A 17,652-nucleotide genomic window follows, 5' to 3' on the forward strand; every position below is an offset into this window, starting at 1 on the left:
TTCCAAGTTCCAACACATATAAAACACATATAATTAAATAAAAGTTTTTTTAAAACCCCAAAAACTTTACAGGTATTGTTTATTAAAAGAAACTAGAACACAGTTAACACTGGCTTTTCATTCGGAAGTAAAACCTGCACTGCCAACTAATCTGCAGGGTAAAAACACCCCTGATTTGACCTTAAGGTGTGCATCATGGTTTCAAACAAAAAGGTGCCAAGGCAATGTAATAATAATAATACAGTGGTGCCCCACAAGACGAATGCCTCGCAAGACGGAAAACCCGCAAGACGAAAGGGTTTTCCGTCTGCAGAAGCGCTTCGCAGGACGAATTTCCCTATGGGCTTGCTTCACAAGACGAAAAATGACGGAAAAAATCGATTTTTTTTTTTTTGCTCCAAAACCCCTTATTCTGAATCGCTAAGCTGTTAAAAGCATTTTAGCAGCAAAATCGCTAATCCCCCCCCTAAAAAAGCCATTTTTAGCCCTTTTTTAGCCAATAGCGCTAATAGCGCTACTCCGTCAATGGGCTTGCTTCGCAAGACGAAAAAACCGCAAGATGAAAAGACTCCCGGAACGGATTCTTTTCGTCTTGCGAGGCACCACTGTAATTTATTATTTATACCCCGCCCATCTGGTTGGGTTTCCCCAGCCACTCTGGGTGGCTTCCGATACAATATTAAAATACAATAATCTATTAATCATTAAAAGCTTCCCTAAACAGGGCTGCCTTCAGATGTCTTCTAAAAGTCTGGTAGTTGTTTTTCTGTTTGACATCTGGTGGGAGGGTGTTCCACAGGGCAGGTGCCACTACCGAGAAGGCCCTCTGCCTGGTTCCCTGTAACTTGGCTTCTCGCAGTGAGGGAACAGCCAGAAGGCCCTCAACACTGCATCTCAGTGTCTGGGCAGAAGGATGGGGGTGGATATGCTCCTTCAGGTATACAGGACCAAGGCCGTTTAGGGCTTTAAAGGTCAGCACCAACACTTCAAATTGTGTTGGAAACGTACTGTAGGGAGCTGCCTGATCCCAAAGTCGGACCATTGGTCCCTCTATCTCTGTATTGTCTACTGAGGTTCTCCTGGGTTTCAGGCAGGATTCTTTCTCAGCTCTACCTGGAGATTCCGGGGTTGACTATGGGACCTTCTGCGTGCAAATTGGATGCTCTGCCAATGAACCGTGGCCCTTCCTCTCCACCACCACCATGCGTGCAAACGCAGGCATTTCCAGTTAATGCTGATATTATTTCTTTCAATACAAATTGGAAGTACGTTAGCATGGAGACATTTGCGGGCATGTCCACAGCGGAGTAAATTGTGGATGCGCACCAGTCTGTCTCCCCATTGATACAGAGAAAAGGACCAGGTAGAACAAACAGGCTATAAGCTCCTCTCCTGGAGCTCATGTGTGTCCTGACAATGACATCATTGTTCCTGCTCAGAATGGCACTGCCCCTCCACTACATATACAAGATGGGTGACACCTGGCTTGAGAGCAGTACATGTGAAAAGGATCTAGGAGTCTTGGTTGACCACAAACTTGACATGAGCCAACAGTGTGACGCGGCAGCTATAAAAGCCAATGCAATTCTGGGCTGCATCAATAGGAGTATAGCATCTAGATCAAGGGAAGTTATAGTGCCACTGTATTCTGCTCTGGTCAGACCTCACCTGGAGTACTGTGTCCAGTTCTGGGCACCACAGTTCAAGGAGGACACTGACAAACTGGAACGTGTCCAGGGGAGGGCAACCAAAATGGTCAAAGGCCTGGAAACGATGACTTATGAGGAACGGCTAAGGGAGCTGGGCATGTTTAGCCTGGAGAAGAGGAGGTTAAGGGGTGATATGATAGCCATGTTCAAATATATAAAAGGATGTCACATAGAGGAGGGAGAAAGGTTGTTTTCTGCTGCTCCAGAGAAGCGGACACGGAGCAATGGATCCAAACTACAAGAAAGAAGATTCCACCTAAACATTAGGAAGAACTTCCTGACAGTAAGAGCTGTTTGACAGTGGAATTTGCTGCCAAGGAGTGTGGTGGAGTCTCCTTCTTTGGAGGTCTTTAAGCAGAGGCTTGACAACCATATGTCAGGAGTGCTCTGATGGTGTTTCCTGCTTGGCAGGGGGTTGGACTCGATGGCCCTTGTGGTCTATTCCAACTCTATGATTCTATGATTCTATACATCACTAGGAGCACTCCTGTGTTAGAGGATGACTGTAATACTCCAACATTTTGTTGCAGGTGCTACTGGTAATATCTTACAGAACTAGGCGACTGGTAATTCTAATTGTACCCCAAAATCTGTCCCCTGAGGCAGGCTGCTGCACCCTGCCTTATGATAGGGCCGGCCTGCCCAGTTCTCCTCCACTATTCCTGTTCTGCGACAGTTTTATGATTCATCCAGTGCCTCTCTGACCATATTCCGCCCCTGAAACTAGATAGGGGCAGCAGCTGTCAGCTCTGTGTCACTAGGCTTGGGTAATATATTTAGCCACATTTCCTGCTGGGAATTTTGCCAAGCCAGTTACCTGAGATTGCAAAGACTGCACTGGAGATTTTCTATGTGGAAAGCTTCTGTTTTTTTCTCCCCCGTGAGAAAGATAGAGCCACCCTATTCTTCCTGGGCTGGGCTTGTCCAAGACTGAACCTAGGGCCTGTTTCAAAATACATGTCTCATTTTCTGTCTTTAGTTTGTTTGTTTAATAGCATTTATCTACTTCATAGTTCAAAAGTCTCCAAGTGATCTGTAGTCTATAAAAGCAAATAATGCATCATTAAAACATTAACATGAAAAAACAGCCTAAAACCAATAAAACAGCAATATGAAAGGAAATAAAACAGATATCCAGAGGATTCAAACATGTAAAACAGAGTTCCATCTTATTGGGCAGGGAAAGCCTGGGCAAAACAGTAAGTCTTCACAAAAGGTGTGGAGCAACTGATGTTTCTGCTCTTGGGCAAACAACTGCTTTGATTGAGGTGATTTAATCAGGGAAATGGCACAGGAGGAAAAGGTTAAACAACCCTCTCCTTCCAATCAAATCCTGAGCCCCCCTGCCACTGCTTTGCATATCTTAATGCCCTCACCTGGAGAGTGAAGTCAAATGGGCCTTAGAAAGCATTGCAAATAACAAGGCCAGTGGAAGTGATGGCATTCCAGCTGAACTATTTAAAATTTTAAAAGATGATGCTGTTAAGGTGCTACACTCAATATGCCAGCAAATTTTGAAAACTCAGCAGTGGCCAGAAGATTGGAGAAGGTCAGTCTACATCCCAATCCCAAAGAAGGGCAGTGCTAAAGAATGCTCCAACTACCGCACAATTGCACTCATTTCACACGCTAGCAAGGTTATGCTTAAAATTCTTCAAGGAAGGCTCAAGCAGTATGTGGACCGAGAACTCCCAGAAGTGCAAGCTGGATTTAGAAGAGGCAGGGGAACCAGAGACCAAATTGCAAACATGCGCTGGATTATGGAGAAAGCTAGAGAGTTCCAGAAAGACATCTACTTCTGCTTCATTGACTATGCAAAAGCCTTTGACTGTGTCGATCACAGCAAACTATGGCAAGTTCTTAAAGAAATGGGAGTGCCTGATCACCTCATCTGTCTCCTGAGAAATCTCTATGTGGGACAAGAAGCTACAGTTAGAACTGGATATGGAACAACTGATTGGTTCAAAATTGGGAAAGGAGTACGACAAGGCTGTATTTTGTCTCCCTGCTTATTTAACTTATATGCAGAATTCATCATGCGAAAGGCTGGGCTGGATGAATCCCTAGCCGGAATTAAGATTGCCGGAAGAAATATCAACAACCTCAGATATGACACAACCTTGATGGCAGAAAGTGAGGAGGAATTAAAAAACCTTTTATTGAGGGTGAAAGAGGAGAGCACAAAATATGGTCTGAAGCTCAACATCAAAAAACGAAGATCATGGCCACTGGTTCCATCACCTCCTGGCAAATAGAAGGGGAGGAAATGGAAGCAGTGAGAGATTTTACTTTCTTGGGTTCCATGATCACTGCAGATGGTGACAGCAGCCACGAAATTAAGAGACGCCTGCTTCTTGGGAGGAAAGCAATGGCAAACCTAGATAGCATTCTAAAAAGTAGAGACATCACCTTGCCAACAAAGGTCCGTATAGTAAAAGCTATGGTTTTCCCATTAGTGATGTATGGAAGTGAGAGCTGGACCATAAAGAAGGCTGATCGCCGAAGAATTGACGCTTTTGAATTATGGTGCTGGAGGAGACTCTTGAGAGTCCCATGGACTGCAAGAAGATCAAACGCATCCATTCTTAAGGAAATCAGCCCTGAGTGCTCACTGGAAGGACAGATCGTGAAGCTGAGGCTCCAATACTTTGGCCACCTCATGAGAAGAGAAGACTCACTGGAAAAGACCCTGATGTTGGGAAAGATGGAGGGCACAAGGAGAAGGGGACGACAGAGGATGAGATGGTTAGACAGCGTTCTCGAAGCTACAAACATGAATCTGACCAAACTGCGGGTGGCAGTGGAAGACAGGAGTGCCTGGCGTGCTCTGGTCCATGGGGTCACGAAGAGTCGGACACGACTGAACGACTAAACAACAAATGCTCTCACCCAGATCTTCACTATCTTGCATTTCTAGTCTAGTCTAGTCTAGTCTAGTCTAGTCTAGTCTAGTCTAGTCTAGTCCACCCTTCCTCCCAAAGGAGTCTAGGGTGCCAAACACAAAAAAGTTAAAACAATACAATTAAAAATGAAAACATTTAAACATATAAGATCAATTAAAAATATAAAACGACGACGACGAAGAAGAAGAAGAAGAAGAAGAAGAAGTTGTACCCAACTAAGTTCTACTCAAAATAGACTCACTGAAATTAATGCAACTAGGTTAGTCATACCCATTAATTTCAGTGGGTGTGCTCTGAGCAAAACTTTGTTGGAGCCAAGCCAATAATGGTACTGCTCCTACTAATAGTAATTGTTGTTGCTGTTGTTATTGTTGTTATTATATTTCTTCCCTATTGGGAGCTCAAAGTGGTGTACATGATTCTTCCCCTCTCCATTTTTTCTCACAACACACCGAAACTGTAGTTATATGAGGGGAACGGGGTGGGTGGGTGTTTGTGTCTCCTAACAACTCTGAGCACCCTTAAGAAACTACAGTTCCCAATATCCTTTGGGGCAGCCATGACTGTTTAAAGTTATATGTTACTATAAATGCATAATGTGGCTGTGGCCTGAACAGTTCTATAAGTAACGTATGTATTCTGTCACTGAGCTTTGCACTCTCCCTGCCTTGTGTAGGTTTGCAGAGCTTATCAGAAGGACCAGGATGTGACTCAGAAGCAGGTGGCAATGCTGAAGTGGGCGCACGTCAGCAAAAGGCCTTTCCTAGGTTGCCTAAGAGAACATCCTAGTGACCTTAGGTGAGCGACTGATGTAGCTGAACTCAGCTGCAAATGCTCACTGGCTTTGGTCTCACTAGCCATCTCCATAGCAAATGGCGCCCACCTGAGAGGTGCTGGAACTGAGCGGGGAAAAGCCCTGGGTGTTGTCATTCAAATGGTTTGCGTGTGGTGTGCCGCATCTTGTGATTGATTATTCAGGGTGGGGCTTACCTGCCCTCACTCAATATTTTATCCAAGTTGGCACCCCTGCTTCTGTTATATCCACGTACGCGTGAGGAAGTTCCATTAGGACTTACCGGTACTTTTAAGTAGACATGTGTAAAATTGCCCTGTTAGAATTCTAAACCTCCCTCACCAACAAATTTGGTATTCACTGAAAACAATGTTCTACTCTGAATAGGGCTTAGCTGGATACAACCCAAGCTTTTTATAACAAAATAATAATAATATGGGCCACTTTCATTTCTAGTTTGTATTTCTGCTTTTTCTACATGTTCCCTGTTGTTTTAGTTGCTTTTTCTTTTATTACTTGCCACCCACTACCTCCTCTGCTTTACACTTCTGCCCAGGTTTCATTTCTGGGATGATAGACATGCTTTGCATATCAATAACACCACAAGCACTTACCCAAGGCCCAAAGAGGCCCATTGAAATACCTAGATTTCCAGTTATTTCAGGGGTTTTTTACTAGACTGTCAGCCTTGAGCACTGTTTTAATCTTCATCCCCCATGAGAAACTTTCCTACAATTAGATTGTAAACAATGACAAGAGTTCCTTTTAAATCACCACAAGGAAACAAATAAAGGAAGTAAACTTGTTTTTACTGAGTCACCAAGAACCTTTACAAAGTCCAAAAGTCTAGAAATTGCATCAATGAGATTTAACAAAGCACAGCAGAATTTGACAGATGTATAGATACGGGTGACTGAGAATATGTGTGCATAAGTGACTTCATAAAGAATAACAAGTTTATATTATGATTATGATTATTGAATTTATGTGTCAACTACACAGGAGCTTATTGCTAACTTACATTTAAAAACAAAACACATCTGTCTAAAGCGCAGATGATATAGCAGCCACAGTAAACAATATTTAGTCACTGGCCAAGAAAAAACAAGTATAAATAACAAAAAAACTGTTGCATTGCTTAAAAAAAAATACAATCCTGATTCAGGCTTTTACTTAATGTGTTCTTATATACAGTATTTTCAGTATTTGTTTTTGTAAATGTGATTTACTGTGTACCGTTGAGTCTGTTTTGAATTTTTGCAAAGAACATTGCCAATAAGCAAAGAAGGTTTGACCTGACCTGTTCTAGCTTTTAATACTAGAAGGAAAAGTCTTCACTTAGGGCCCTGGGCATGTAAAGTGGGTATCAGGCAAGTTTCCTTGGGGAGAGCGTTCCACAGGTGTGGCACCACCAATGAGAAATTCCTCTCTCGTTGCCACACTCAAAATCCCAGCAAGAGGGGGCACCGTGAGCAGGACCTCCAATGACCTGAGGTAGGCTCATAGACCCTCAACATTTACCTGTTAAAGGAACCCAGAGATAGATGTAGAAAGCTGGTCAGTGGTCAGCACTATTGGACATCACACAAGTCTTTGTTCTTCCTGGTGTGCTTCTCAACCCATCAATCAGAAGTGACCTAACCCACATAATCCTGCTGTTGTGAATCACCTAGAAATGCCACAGCTGCCTGCTGGTAATCCCCATTAATTAAGAGGACAGTCTTGTCTCTTCCTATTTAGGAGAACATCCCACTGGTGGATGTGTACACATTACTAGTTAGTCTGGCTCCAGTGTGGTCCCACTGTTGGTGTTTGGGACAAAGTACACACAGCGTTAGCCACAATCCACAGGTCGTCTGTAGCTTCTTGAGATATACTGTACATTTATTGATGCTATGTCTTTTTCAAGGGGATGTACCCGGTTCTCTCCCTCTCAGTTTTATCCTCATAACACCCCTGCGAGGTAGCTTGGCTAAGAGACAGCGACTGGCCCAAGGTCACCCAATGAGCTTCATGGCTGAGTGGGGATTTCAACCCAACATCTTTCAAATTATAAGCCAATATAAGCAAGAGCATTTTTGCTAAATTAGTATTTGAAAGATGGTGGAACTACCACTGAGCTTTTTGGCAGTGTAACCTGTATTATCTTCACTCTTCTTAACAGCAGTGAAAGTTTCCTTGGCCGTCAGCAGACATTGTGCTTTATGGAGTTCTCCCTGACCACAGGGCACATCGCTTTTGCTGTTGCTGTTGATGGCAAGGGAATTGTTTGCACTCAGCAGAAAATAAGAGAAGTGCAAGTGAGGCAGCCTATAATTTCCCCATGATGAGACAGGAGCTGTTGCTTCATTTCTATCAACCTTTTTGCGGAGCCGCTGACCCATTATTTTCCTGCTTCATCCTTCAGTAGTTTTGGAATTGGATAACTTTTTTTGCTATTGTAGTTTTTAAAGTGATATTTAGAATGGGAAGTAATTACATCTCTGACAGTCCTAAGGGGCTCAAGTCGGTGCCATTTAAAAAATGAAATTCTACCAATAATCTAGAGGCCAGTCTGTACTGCTTTGAGGTGGCTCAGGCCTGTCTCTTGCTCACGATGGATGTGAATGTTTCCCGAAGTAATGAATCTGCTTTGCACAGATTGGTTAGCTGCTGTAGGGTGTGGCTTTCCAAAGGAGGACCTATGTCTGGCACATGCAGCCTTGGGAGGGAAAAGAGCATGTAAACAACCTTCTTCATGCTCCATGGAAGTACATAGATAGGCCAGATGGCTAGACACCAGGAATTCAGAGCTGAAGAAGGCGAGATTGGCAATGAGACATTGAATCAATCATCAAATGAACTTTGACTAAGGCTATGTAAACATTACCATTAATGGCTCCAGTGCACTCCCACGACTGGTCTTTGAAGCCATGTATGCATGACTTTAGCCACAGTCCATATCTGTCCTGTTGTTTCTTGAGTAATACTACTGTTTGATGTGTTGTCTCTCAAACCAGATTCCATTCAATCTGAAAGCACAAGCTGCATTCATTTTGCAGTTAAGGTGAGGTGTGTACATTCAAGACAGCAGTTGCACATGTGCAGATGACAGCTTCATAGAATAGGAGTTTGGCGGGCAAGGAGTGGGGCTGCAGGCATGGGAAAACATAAATGTGTGCCAGATTAAGACAACCCCACCCCTTCTCTGGTGTGTACAGCAACATGCAAATGTGACTTGAAATGCACAGGAGGCAGGAATAACCTTTTTGCATTTAAAGCCACTAATGAATACATATCCACATGTTTTTGAACACTTGAGCTGGGCTTTTGGCACCCAAATAACCTCCCGCTGTTCGGTCCCAGCGCCTGCCAACCTAGCAGTTCGAAAGCACCCCTGGGTGCAAGTAGATAAATAGGGACCGCTTACCAGCGGGAAGGTAAACGGCGTTCCGTGTGCTGCGCTGGCTCGCCAGATGCAGCTTGTCACGCTGGCCACGTGACCCGGAAGTGTCTGCGGACAGCGCTGGCTCCCGGCCTATAGAGTGAGATGAGCGCACAACCCTAGAGTCTGGCAAGACTGGCCCGTACGGGCAGGGGTACCTTTACCTTTTTTATTATTTTTAAGTAAATAGATAAATCTTTAAAAATGTTTGTAGGGGGGAAACATTCCATTTTTAATGAATAGATTAGGGGCTAAATTATCTGGAAAGTAAGCTAGAGAAATCCTTCCAATCAAACCCTGAGCCCCACTGCTGCAGCTTTGCATATCTTAATCCCTTCACCAAGATCTTCACTATCTTGCATTTCTATTCTATTCTGTTCTATTCCACTTTTCCTCCCAAAGGTGCCTAGGGTGCTAAACACAAAAAAGTTAAAACAATACAATTAAAAATGAAAACATGTATTATAGGAATTCTAAGGTCTTATATATATATAAATTAAATGTACATAAATGTACAAGGTAAACACATACATAAGTATACAAGCCACGTGCCTTAAATAGTGCAGGAGAGCAATCCTGAAGCCATTTTGACTCTTTCAGTGACCTCAAATATTCCTCTGCAGTAAGGGAGGCCATTGGGAAAACCTTCCCATTGTCTTTTTGCTTGCAACTCCTGTTTTAAGGGCGTCTTAAGGGCGTATTTGTGTATGAATAGGGTGAGCCTGTGACCTGGATTCAGGAGCCAAAGTATTAACCATCACAAAAAGATGGCCAGATTGCCCATGTAATGCAATCAGTGACCATTATCAGGTATCCTGGCAGACAGTGATGTGATGTATGTATGATGTTTTTTGAGGGGTAAATGGGTCTTGGGCTACAGGGTGGGCAATTTCAAGAGTCTTGCTTGCGCACCATTGTTCAGGGTTCTCCTCCCTCCTGCGTGTGGTGAGTGGGGACCCTTTTGCAACAGTTGCTTTAATAAAGATCAAGCTTACTAGCTGTTTTGCTTCTCAATATACTCCGGTTGGCCTCTGTTACTTTCTCCTACCATAGGGAACCTTAGAAGGACTCTATATGGGCTCCTTGGAAACCAGGAAAGAGGAGCAGTTTTTCTTACAACACTCTTTAACTTGAAACATGGTGAAACTTGATCCTTTGGGCATATTCTCCTTATTTCAACTTTGATATTTGTTACACGAAATTTTACAGCCCAATTCCTTGGACTTGGGTCTATGATCGGTCAGAGAAGAATGGATGGAGGCAGGAACCAGTTGAAGAAAAGCAAGGAAGTGCTTTTATTTTTTCTGTTGCAACAGAGTTCCCCCTCCTCTTTGCAAGCTGAGGACCCGGAGCAAAAGCGTGTAACAACTCTTATTTTAAAAACTGCCCAACCCCTTCGCGAAAGACCACCCAAATGCATCATACACGCATTCTCCCCCAGAATTCATGAGAACCGTATTTTGTTGAGGCCGGTGCTGTGGAGTGTAACTGACGGGCCAACCACAGTTCCCAGGCTTTTTTTGGAGGGGGGACAAATGTACTCTAAATGTATGTTGTGTGATTATGACCTAATGCACAACTACCCTCTGAACCGTAGATGAGTAAAAACAAGTTACGTGCAAGACCGAGCAAGAGAAGCAGAACACCTCCCTCTCAGGAGCTGCTACAGTCCCTCCGCCCCACATCACATCCTCAACTGCTCCTGCATCCCTTCATTTTCCCGACATGCCCCTCTCTCGAGAGGTTCAAATCAAACAACAGCAGCAAAAACAACAACTCCGCCTGCGCCATCCTCCTCCTTTCCTTTTCCCTTTTAACCACTCCGAGTTCCCTCCCAAGCCTAGCAACAGGCGGACGCAATTCCTATTGGCTATCTGTTCTCAGACTTCGCTCTCTCATTGGCTAGCCCGAGCGAGAGAGGACGAGGCCCTGTTGTGCGTGGCTCCCCCCCCTCCTCCTCGCTCGTACGTAAGCGGGGAGAATGTGGCCGCCATTTTGTGTGCGAGTTCGCTTCAGCGGAAGGCGAGAGCGGCAGCGGCGGGAGGCGAAGAGAGGAGCGGAGCGGGCTGCGCTTTAGCGGTGAGGCGCAAAGGACTGCGGCTCCGCGGCAGTCGGGAATGTGTTGGGCGGCCGAGGGGAGGCTCTGGGTGCGGCGGGTGGGGGGGGACCTCTGGGTGGGTTCGCCGCCATGTTGTGTCTCCCCCATTTAGGATGGGTCTTTCTTCCCTAATCGGTGGTGGAAGTGATAAGAAATGGTAAGATTTTTAAGGGGGGGGGGAATCCGGGGTAGCTGGCGCCTAACTCTGTCCGTGTTTATGCGGAACTGAACCTCAGAGGGTTGTCTCCTCCTAAGCTCTACTCTTGAGTAGGCTTATTGAAATGGACCTACGTTAGCCGCATCCATTGATTTCAAGATTTCAATGGGTCTTGTGAGTAAGAGCTCAAGCTCGTTTCTTCCTCCCCTTTTCCCTGGGCGGGGGAGAGACTCCGGTTTCCTTCACTCGCGTGAGATAAATAAGGCAGCAACAACAGGGCCCTTTAATACCAACAACTACAAAACCCCGCATCGGGTTGTTCCTGACCAAATCATACGCTGGACTTGGGTTATAGACCGTGTCCCATTTATTTCTCGGCGGATCTGCTCCTGAGTGTGACTTCGTAGGATACAAGCCCGTTTCAGGACGTTGACCAGTACAGCCCCCCCCCCACTCCTAATAACGTTGGGGGGGCATTGTTTTCTTGTGGGGAAGGAGGAAATCGAAGCTCCCCTCCCCCCTTGGTGTTAGCGGCGGGAAGGGAAAGACTTTAGGCTTCGGTTTCCCCGGAGGATTGGTGGTTTCTTTTTCAGCAATGAGGCTTTACGAATTCCCCTTTGTGTTTGTGTGTCGCGGTGGTAAGGCTTTACTTGGGAAACGAATTCCAGAAGTGATAAGTATATAGGAGGTGGGTAAAGTATCCTGCCTTGTTTTGAACCCAGGACCGATTTTTTTCCTGTAGTGGTAAAGGAGGTTAGATAAATAAGCAGGGTTGGGGGGGGGGGAGGTCGCTATCAAAAACAATATCAAATAAAATTTTGTGAAGTTTGCAGTGTGCGCAGTTAGGAAAATATGTGATCCTGCTGAGAATTTTGTTTTTATTCCTTTGGTCATGTCAGTGGGCAAAGAAAGTGGAACAAGTATGTATCCTGGATTTAAAGATCTCTCCAAGTAACACACGAAAGAAACTAGATAAAATGCAGCTTAAATCTGAAAACCAATCAGAAAACAAATATATATGAAACATTGTGATGGTGTTGTAGTGCTCCCTAAATAATTGAAATATAGGGGTTTAAGATGCCACCAACTGCATACTGCATATCTGTGTGAGAGTATACTTGGCAACAGTGGATAGAGGATTTGCTTGAAGGAAGAGAAGTGCTGCCATGTAGTTTCTATTGGAAGGAGGGAAGAAACGTTTTGCATGCAAAGGATACCAGGTTTTATCCCTGGCATCTTAGAAAAATAATAATTAGGGAGTGGAGCAGTAGTTGGTGAGACACCTCTTCTGGAGAGCCACTGCCAGTCAGAGTAGACAGCATAGGAGCCAACTCCAGGGGGCTTTGGCCTCCACAATAAAATATTTGGGGGGGGCCTGGGCCCCCACAAAGTTCATGGGCATTCCCATTCAAATTGTGTGTGTGCACTGCATCATGTGATCGATTATGCGGGGGGTGGGGCTTATTTGGGCCCCCCACAATATTTTATTCAAGTTGGCACCCCTGGTAGACAGTCCTGGACTAAATGGACTGGGTATAAGACAGTTTATGAATCTAACCCCCTTTCATATTGTCTTGAATGGGAGTACTGGCTTCTTGAATAAACTTTTCTGTTCAAAGATCTAGCTGTGCTTGCTTTTTAAAGAAATAAATAAATTCCGGAATCTTACTCTTCCTGAAAAAGGAGGATTCTGGTAGTCATAATCTCAGGAAAAGGATTATTTGTTTTAATGATTAAATTGTCGGATACTGAGCTTGTTTAAATAGAAACTGTTTAAATTAATTAGTTTCAGCACTTGTTGCTGAATATCTTAACAACAAACCATTGAACATTTGCACATAAGGGTTTGCTGCTAAAGTTTTTTTTCATTGACATGTTTCTGGTTAATGCAGCCTTCCTTAGCCTCGTGTCCTCTAGATGTTTTGATGGGAATTGCATTCAAAAACATTGGGATACAGCACATTTGAGAAGTCCGGGTTAATTTACTATTGTAATGAGTGGGGAGTTAAAAGAGTACCTTTTGGAGTTAAAAATAAATACAGTGGACGCTCGGGTTGCAAATGTGATCCATGTGGGAGGCACGTTCACAACCAGCAGCACCATGTCTGTGCATGTGCGATTTAGCCCTTATGCACAAAGCGCGTTTTAGTGCTTCTGTGCATGCGGTGAAACCTGGAAGTAACCCTTCTGGTACTTCCGGGCTTGGTGCGGTGCGCAACCCGCAAATGCGCAACCTGAAGCGTCTGTAACCCGAGATATGACTGTAGATGGACAAAGGCTGTAGTCCTGTGCATACTTATTAGTAAGCTTCCTTGAGTACACTGGAACGTCTGAGTAAGCATGCATAGAACTGGGTTCTTCCAGATCCAGGCTGAAAATCTACTGAAATAAAGTGAGATCTAGCCCACAAATTCTTATGCCACAGTCTATTTTAGTCTGTGCTTTTGCTAATATGGCTGCTCCTCTGAAATTTGATACCCACGCTGAAAGAAAAATAATTACTAACTAGATGTTTTTTAAAATCAGATGCAACTGATGGTTTAGAACAGAGACAATGTTGATATTATTTTTAAGAGAATCAAAATTCTATTTGTTCTCCAAACTGTATTTCTGACTAGGAGCTACCGTATATCTTATTTGTTTTTTTTTAAAAAAAACCTTTATCTTTTCAGAGCTGGGACTTCTACCCTAGAAGCCCGTGTGCCGAGAATCCGATGTTGGGCTCGGCTTCGTGGCTGAAAACAGCAAATCGGCCCATGAGAACTACCATTCCTAGCCAAAGGAAGGGGTCCAGCAGGAGTCAGTATCTATTCCTTCAGGTCTGGCAGCAGGAAATAGAACAGGAGGTGGAGACTGTGGAATCTGAAGAGAGAACTGAAAGGTAGAGGACAAAACAGCATTGGAATATCACAAGTACTCCTAACCCTCTATAGTTAACATCTGGTCTTTGAACCACTTGAAACCTACTTATCAAGCTTCTTGAAGCCTTCAAATTATGTCTTTGTGAGGGACTAGGGGTTCCTCGGCGTATTATGCAACCTTTAAAAAAGTTTGCAAATTAAACTTTTAAGTCATTATGACTTGTTACTTGGTGTACCTTCAGGCTCTTAAACCTATGGTTAATGCTGTAGTTTTGTTTTTTTAAAATGGTAGTGGTATGAAAGGCCAGTAAAGTCATTTAGATTTTTGTCTTTTCAGTTTGAAAACACAAATCTGATAAATAATCAATCTCTTTAAGACTATATCATTTAGAGTGTGCTTTGTATCTTCAAGAAACTTTGTCTAGTTTTCTATTGACAATTGCATTTGCTTTCTTCTCTGCCTTGCCCTAGGTGACACTTAAGTTGAAGATGGGGGGTGGAGAAAGGTTCAACATTCCATCTACCCAGCCCAGAAATACTTCGAAGAACCACCAACAACTGAACAACAGGAAAAAAAGCAAAGATCAGAATTCGCAGATAAAGAAAATCCACAAAAAAGAGAGGGGACATGGATGCAGCCCATCATCTGTAGCATGGCAGGCCATGCAGAATGGGGGGAAGAATACAATGCACTTCCCAACTAACCAGACTTGGAGTCCAGCTTTATCCCACTCCCTCTTCATGCCTCAAACCAATGAAAATTATGCTGGAGCAAAATTCAGTGAGCCACCATCGCCCAGTGTTCTTCCTAAACCACCAAGCCACTGGGTAACTGTTTCACTTGACCCTGCTGATAAAGAAATCATGACTTTTCAACTTAAGACCTTGCTTAAAGTCCAGGCTTGAGATACAATCTATGAATACATTGGGATAAAAGATACATGTTATCATTTCAAATTCCATAAGGTTGGTCTGCATTGGGTTCCCAAATGCAAACCAAGGCACATCTTATGGAATTAATGAGCTGTGTAATAGAAGTTGGGTCAGTTTTTTATGTCATGCGGGGAATCCCCACTTGGAAACACCCGTTTTGGGGTTTTGTGCACTGGTTAACACACACCTCTTTGGGGGTTCTGTGCACTTTTATCAACTTCTGTGCTACTGATGCACCATTGTAATCAGTATGTAGTCTGAACCAACTCCCGGTGTGGTCCTGGAATTACAAACACTACCAGACCCTCTTAATAAATATTTCAGTTGCCTTCCCTTTTGGAACTGCTTGATGGAGCATGTATTTGGGGGAATTAAAATTTAACACCAGCTGACCAAATTTACAACCACTGCAATGCAAATTAATTGCAAAATATCATTGATTTCCCCCACATACTGTGAAATGTTAGTAACTTTTTGCCTAGAGTTTCTGATTAAAAAAACACAAACACCTAAAATTGTTTTAAGAAAGCCATTTAGATTGTGATGGATTTTATTAGTTTACGAGACCTGTATCATTTGAACTGGTGGTTTGGGCGGGTAGGCATCCATCCAGAACCCTGTGACCAAAATGCAAACGCTTAAATTTGGAAATCTCATTCTGTATAGAACTTGTTTAATAAGAATGAAAACATGGGCATGCACTTGATTTCTAGCTTTTTATACCATAGAAATGTATTGCATTGAGCACAAACAGTCTGTGTGTGCGAGGTCAAGAACATTTTTGCATTGCCAGTTGACTGCCAAAAGCTTTCAAAGTGTTTTTTTTGTTCACAGAATTTCACTGAGCTGTGTGTTTGAAACACATTCTGTATGTTTTGTATCTTTTGCTGAAACAGAACTGTTGAGGCCAGTCTGAAATTGGATGATATGAACTTGTTTAAATGAACTTAGCAAGTGTAAAACATCCTTTATCTAGGGAAAAAAGAGCCATGTAAATAAATGTAAAACTTTGTAGCATATGTAAATTTATGCTGGGCTTTCCTGCCAAGATGAAATATTTTTAGTACAAAACTGCTGAATGTAAGAAGACCATGCTAAACACATGGCATGATTTTTTTTAAATAAAAAAAAAGTTAAAAAAAACCTTAAAAGCACATGTCTGTGCCATTGCACTCAAGTATCAGTGAGGGTATAAGCCCCCATTTTTTGGCTTTGGTTGTTAAGTTGAATTTTAAAGTTACCTTGGTACAAAGAGAAGCTGCTTTTTAAAGGTAAAACAAGCATTTTTTAAAAAAAAGTTCAGGGTGCAATGGAGCTGAATTGTGTCCTTGGGCAGCAATTCTAGGCACACTTAACTTGAAAGCAAGCTTGATTACATCTGAACTACTCAAGTGTGTTTAGGATTGGGCTGTTGAGGGAAGGCTGCATTGTAGCCAGTAAATGCTTTCATTTTGAATGTACTGAGTAAATAGCAGAGACAAGCCATTATCAAAAATTTAAATACCCACAATGGTAGTAAGGGTAAAATAAAGATCTGCCAAAACCCCATCTTTTATTTGTGACAGTCTAATCTTAGTTGTGACTCAGGTTGGATATTTTATTTGGTTTAAGAGTATGCATTTGAACTCATTACCTTTCCTAGCAGCATTGAATGATGCAATTAAGGGTTGTATACCATGTTAGTCACACTTGAGTAGATCCATTGGAATTAATGGGCACGACTAAATCAGGTCAATTAATTGCAGTGGATCTGCTGTGTAGAACTTGGCTCTCTCAGGCCTGTAGTTCAACTATCTCATGACACAGTTGAAAACCAATTTTCAATTTCTGCCAGCATCCAAGAATCTACAGAATTGGATATAATTTCTTAAATTGTATGTGGTGCATGACTTGGTAGCAACGGAAATCTTAAATTCCTTCCATGATGAATATCTGGTGGCGATACCAAAGGTGGATTTCTACCAGTAGTTACTAATAAACATGTTTAATTACTTTAGAAAGTCTCTGCAGCACTTGACAATACAAAAGTGCATGTTTTATCTATTTGTACATTCAAAATGTTTGCAACCGTGAAGAAACTTTCCATATTCCCAAATGAAATGTATTGGGCATCTTGAAAAAACACAAGTATTGTTTCCCCAAATTGTCATCAATATGTTGAAATCATTGTTATAGCCCTAATGTAATTCTGATCTAAATTTCATGTTTGAAGTACTGCTTGAATTTTAATTAGAAACAAAATTTAAATAAAAAATTGTAATGTTTTCTCTCCCCTAATAATGTGTTGGCTTATTACTTTTACACAAACTTTCCCTTTTCCGGGGTGTGGGTGTTCTACACACTTTAAATGTACTGTAAGCCGCAAGATTAAATCACTTGGTCACACGATTACTTAATTTGCTTTATCTTAGAATTATGGATTTGGGTTTGTAAATTGAATATGCGTTACTCTTCTCAGCCCGAGTTTATTAAAGAGTAAAAGACTAGACCTTATGCATATGTTGGTAAAGGATGCCTTGGAAAGAATGGGAGAAAGACAACCGACAACTCAGGCTATCGGAGCGTGGCCTGAGTTTTCTGTTGTCTTTCTCCCATTATTCCTCTGCAACTGGAGCAAAGAAAATATTTAGACAGGATATGGTGTGCTTAAACAAAATTAAAAGCAACAGTGCACAACTTCAGAGTGCTCTTTCCCATCTCTGGTTTGTCAGGTCTGCATCGTTTGGATGACAAAATGCAACAAGGACTCATAGCTGCTCACTAAATCCAGTGTG

At 42.8% G+C, this 17,652-nt stretch overlaps 1 protein-coding gene across 1 annotated transcript; it reads left to right on the plus strand.

The window, feature by feature from the left end:
- The first annotated feature begins 10,757 nt into the window (after positions 1-10,757).
- On the plus strand, positions 10,758-17,155 carry PNRC2 (proline rich nuclear receptor coactivator 2). Its single transcript, XM_083456368.1, has 3 exons — positions 10,758-10,908; positions 13,757-13,965; positions 14,417-17,155. Exon 3 carries the CDS (start codon positions 14,435-14,437, stop codon positions 14,849-14,851), a length of 417 nt encoding a protein of 138 aa, XP_083312494.1. The 5' UTR covers positions 10,758-10,908; positions 13,757-13,965; positions 14,417-14,434; the 3' UTR covers positions 14,852-17,155.
- Positions 17,156-17,652: the final 497 nt, after the last annotated feature.

Source organism: Podarcis tiliguerta (genome assembly GCF_965153285.1).
Source record: "Podarcis tiliguerta genome assembly, chromosome: 8".
Taxonomy (NCBI): domain Eukaryota; kingdom Metazoa; phylum Chordata; class Lepidosauria; order Squamata; family Lacertidae; genus Podarcis; species Podarcis tiliguerta.

Excerpts from the sequence above, each read along its gene's own strand:
- PNRC2 (XM_083456368.1), top strand. The coding sequence starts at position 14,435 with ATGGGGGGTGGAGAAAGGTTCAACATTCCATCTACCCAGCCCAGAAAT.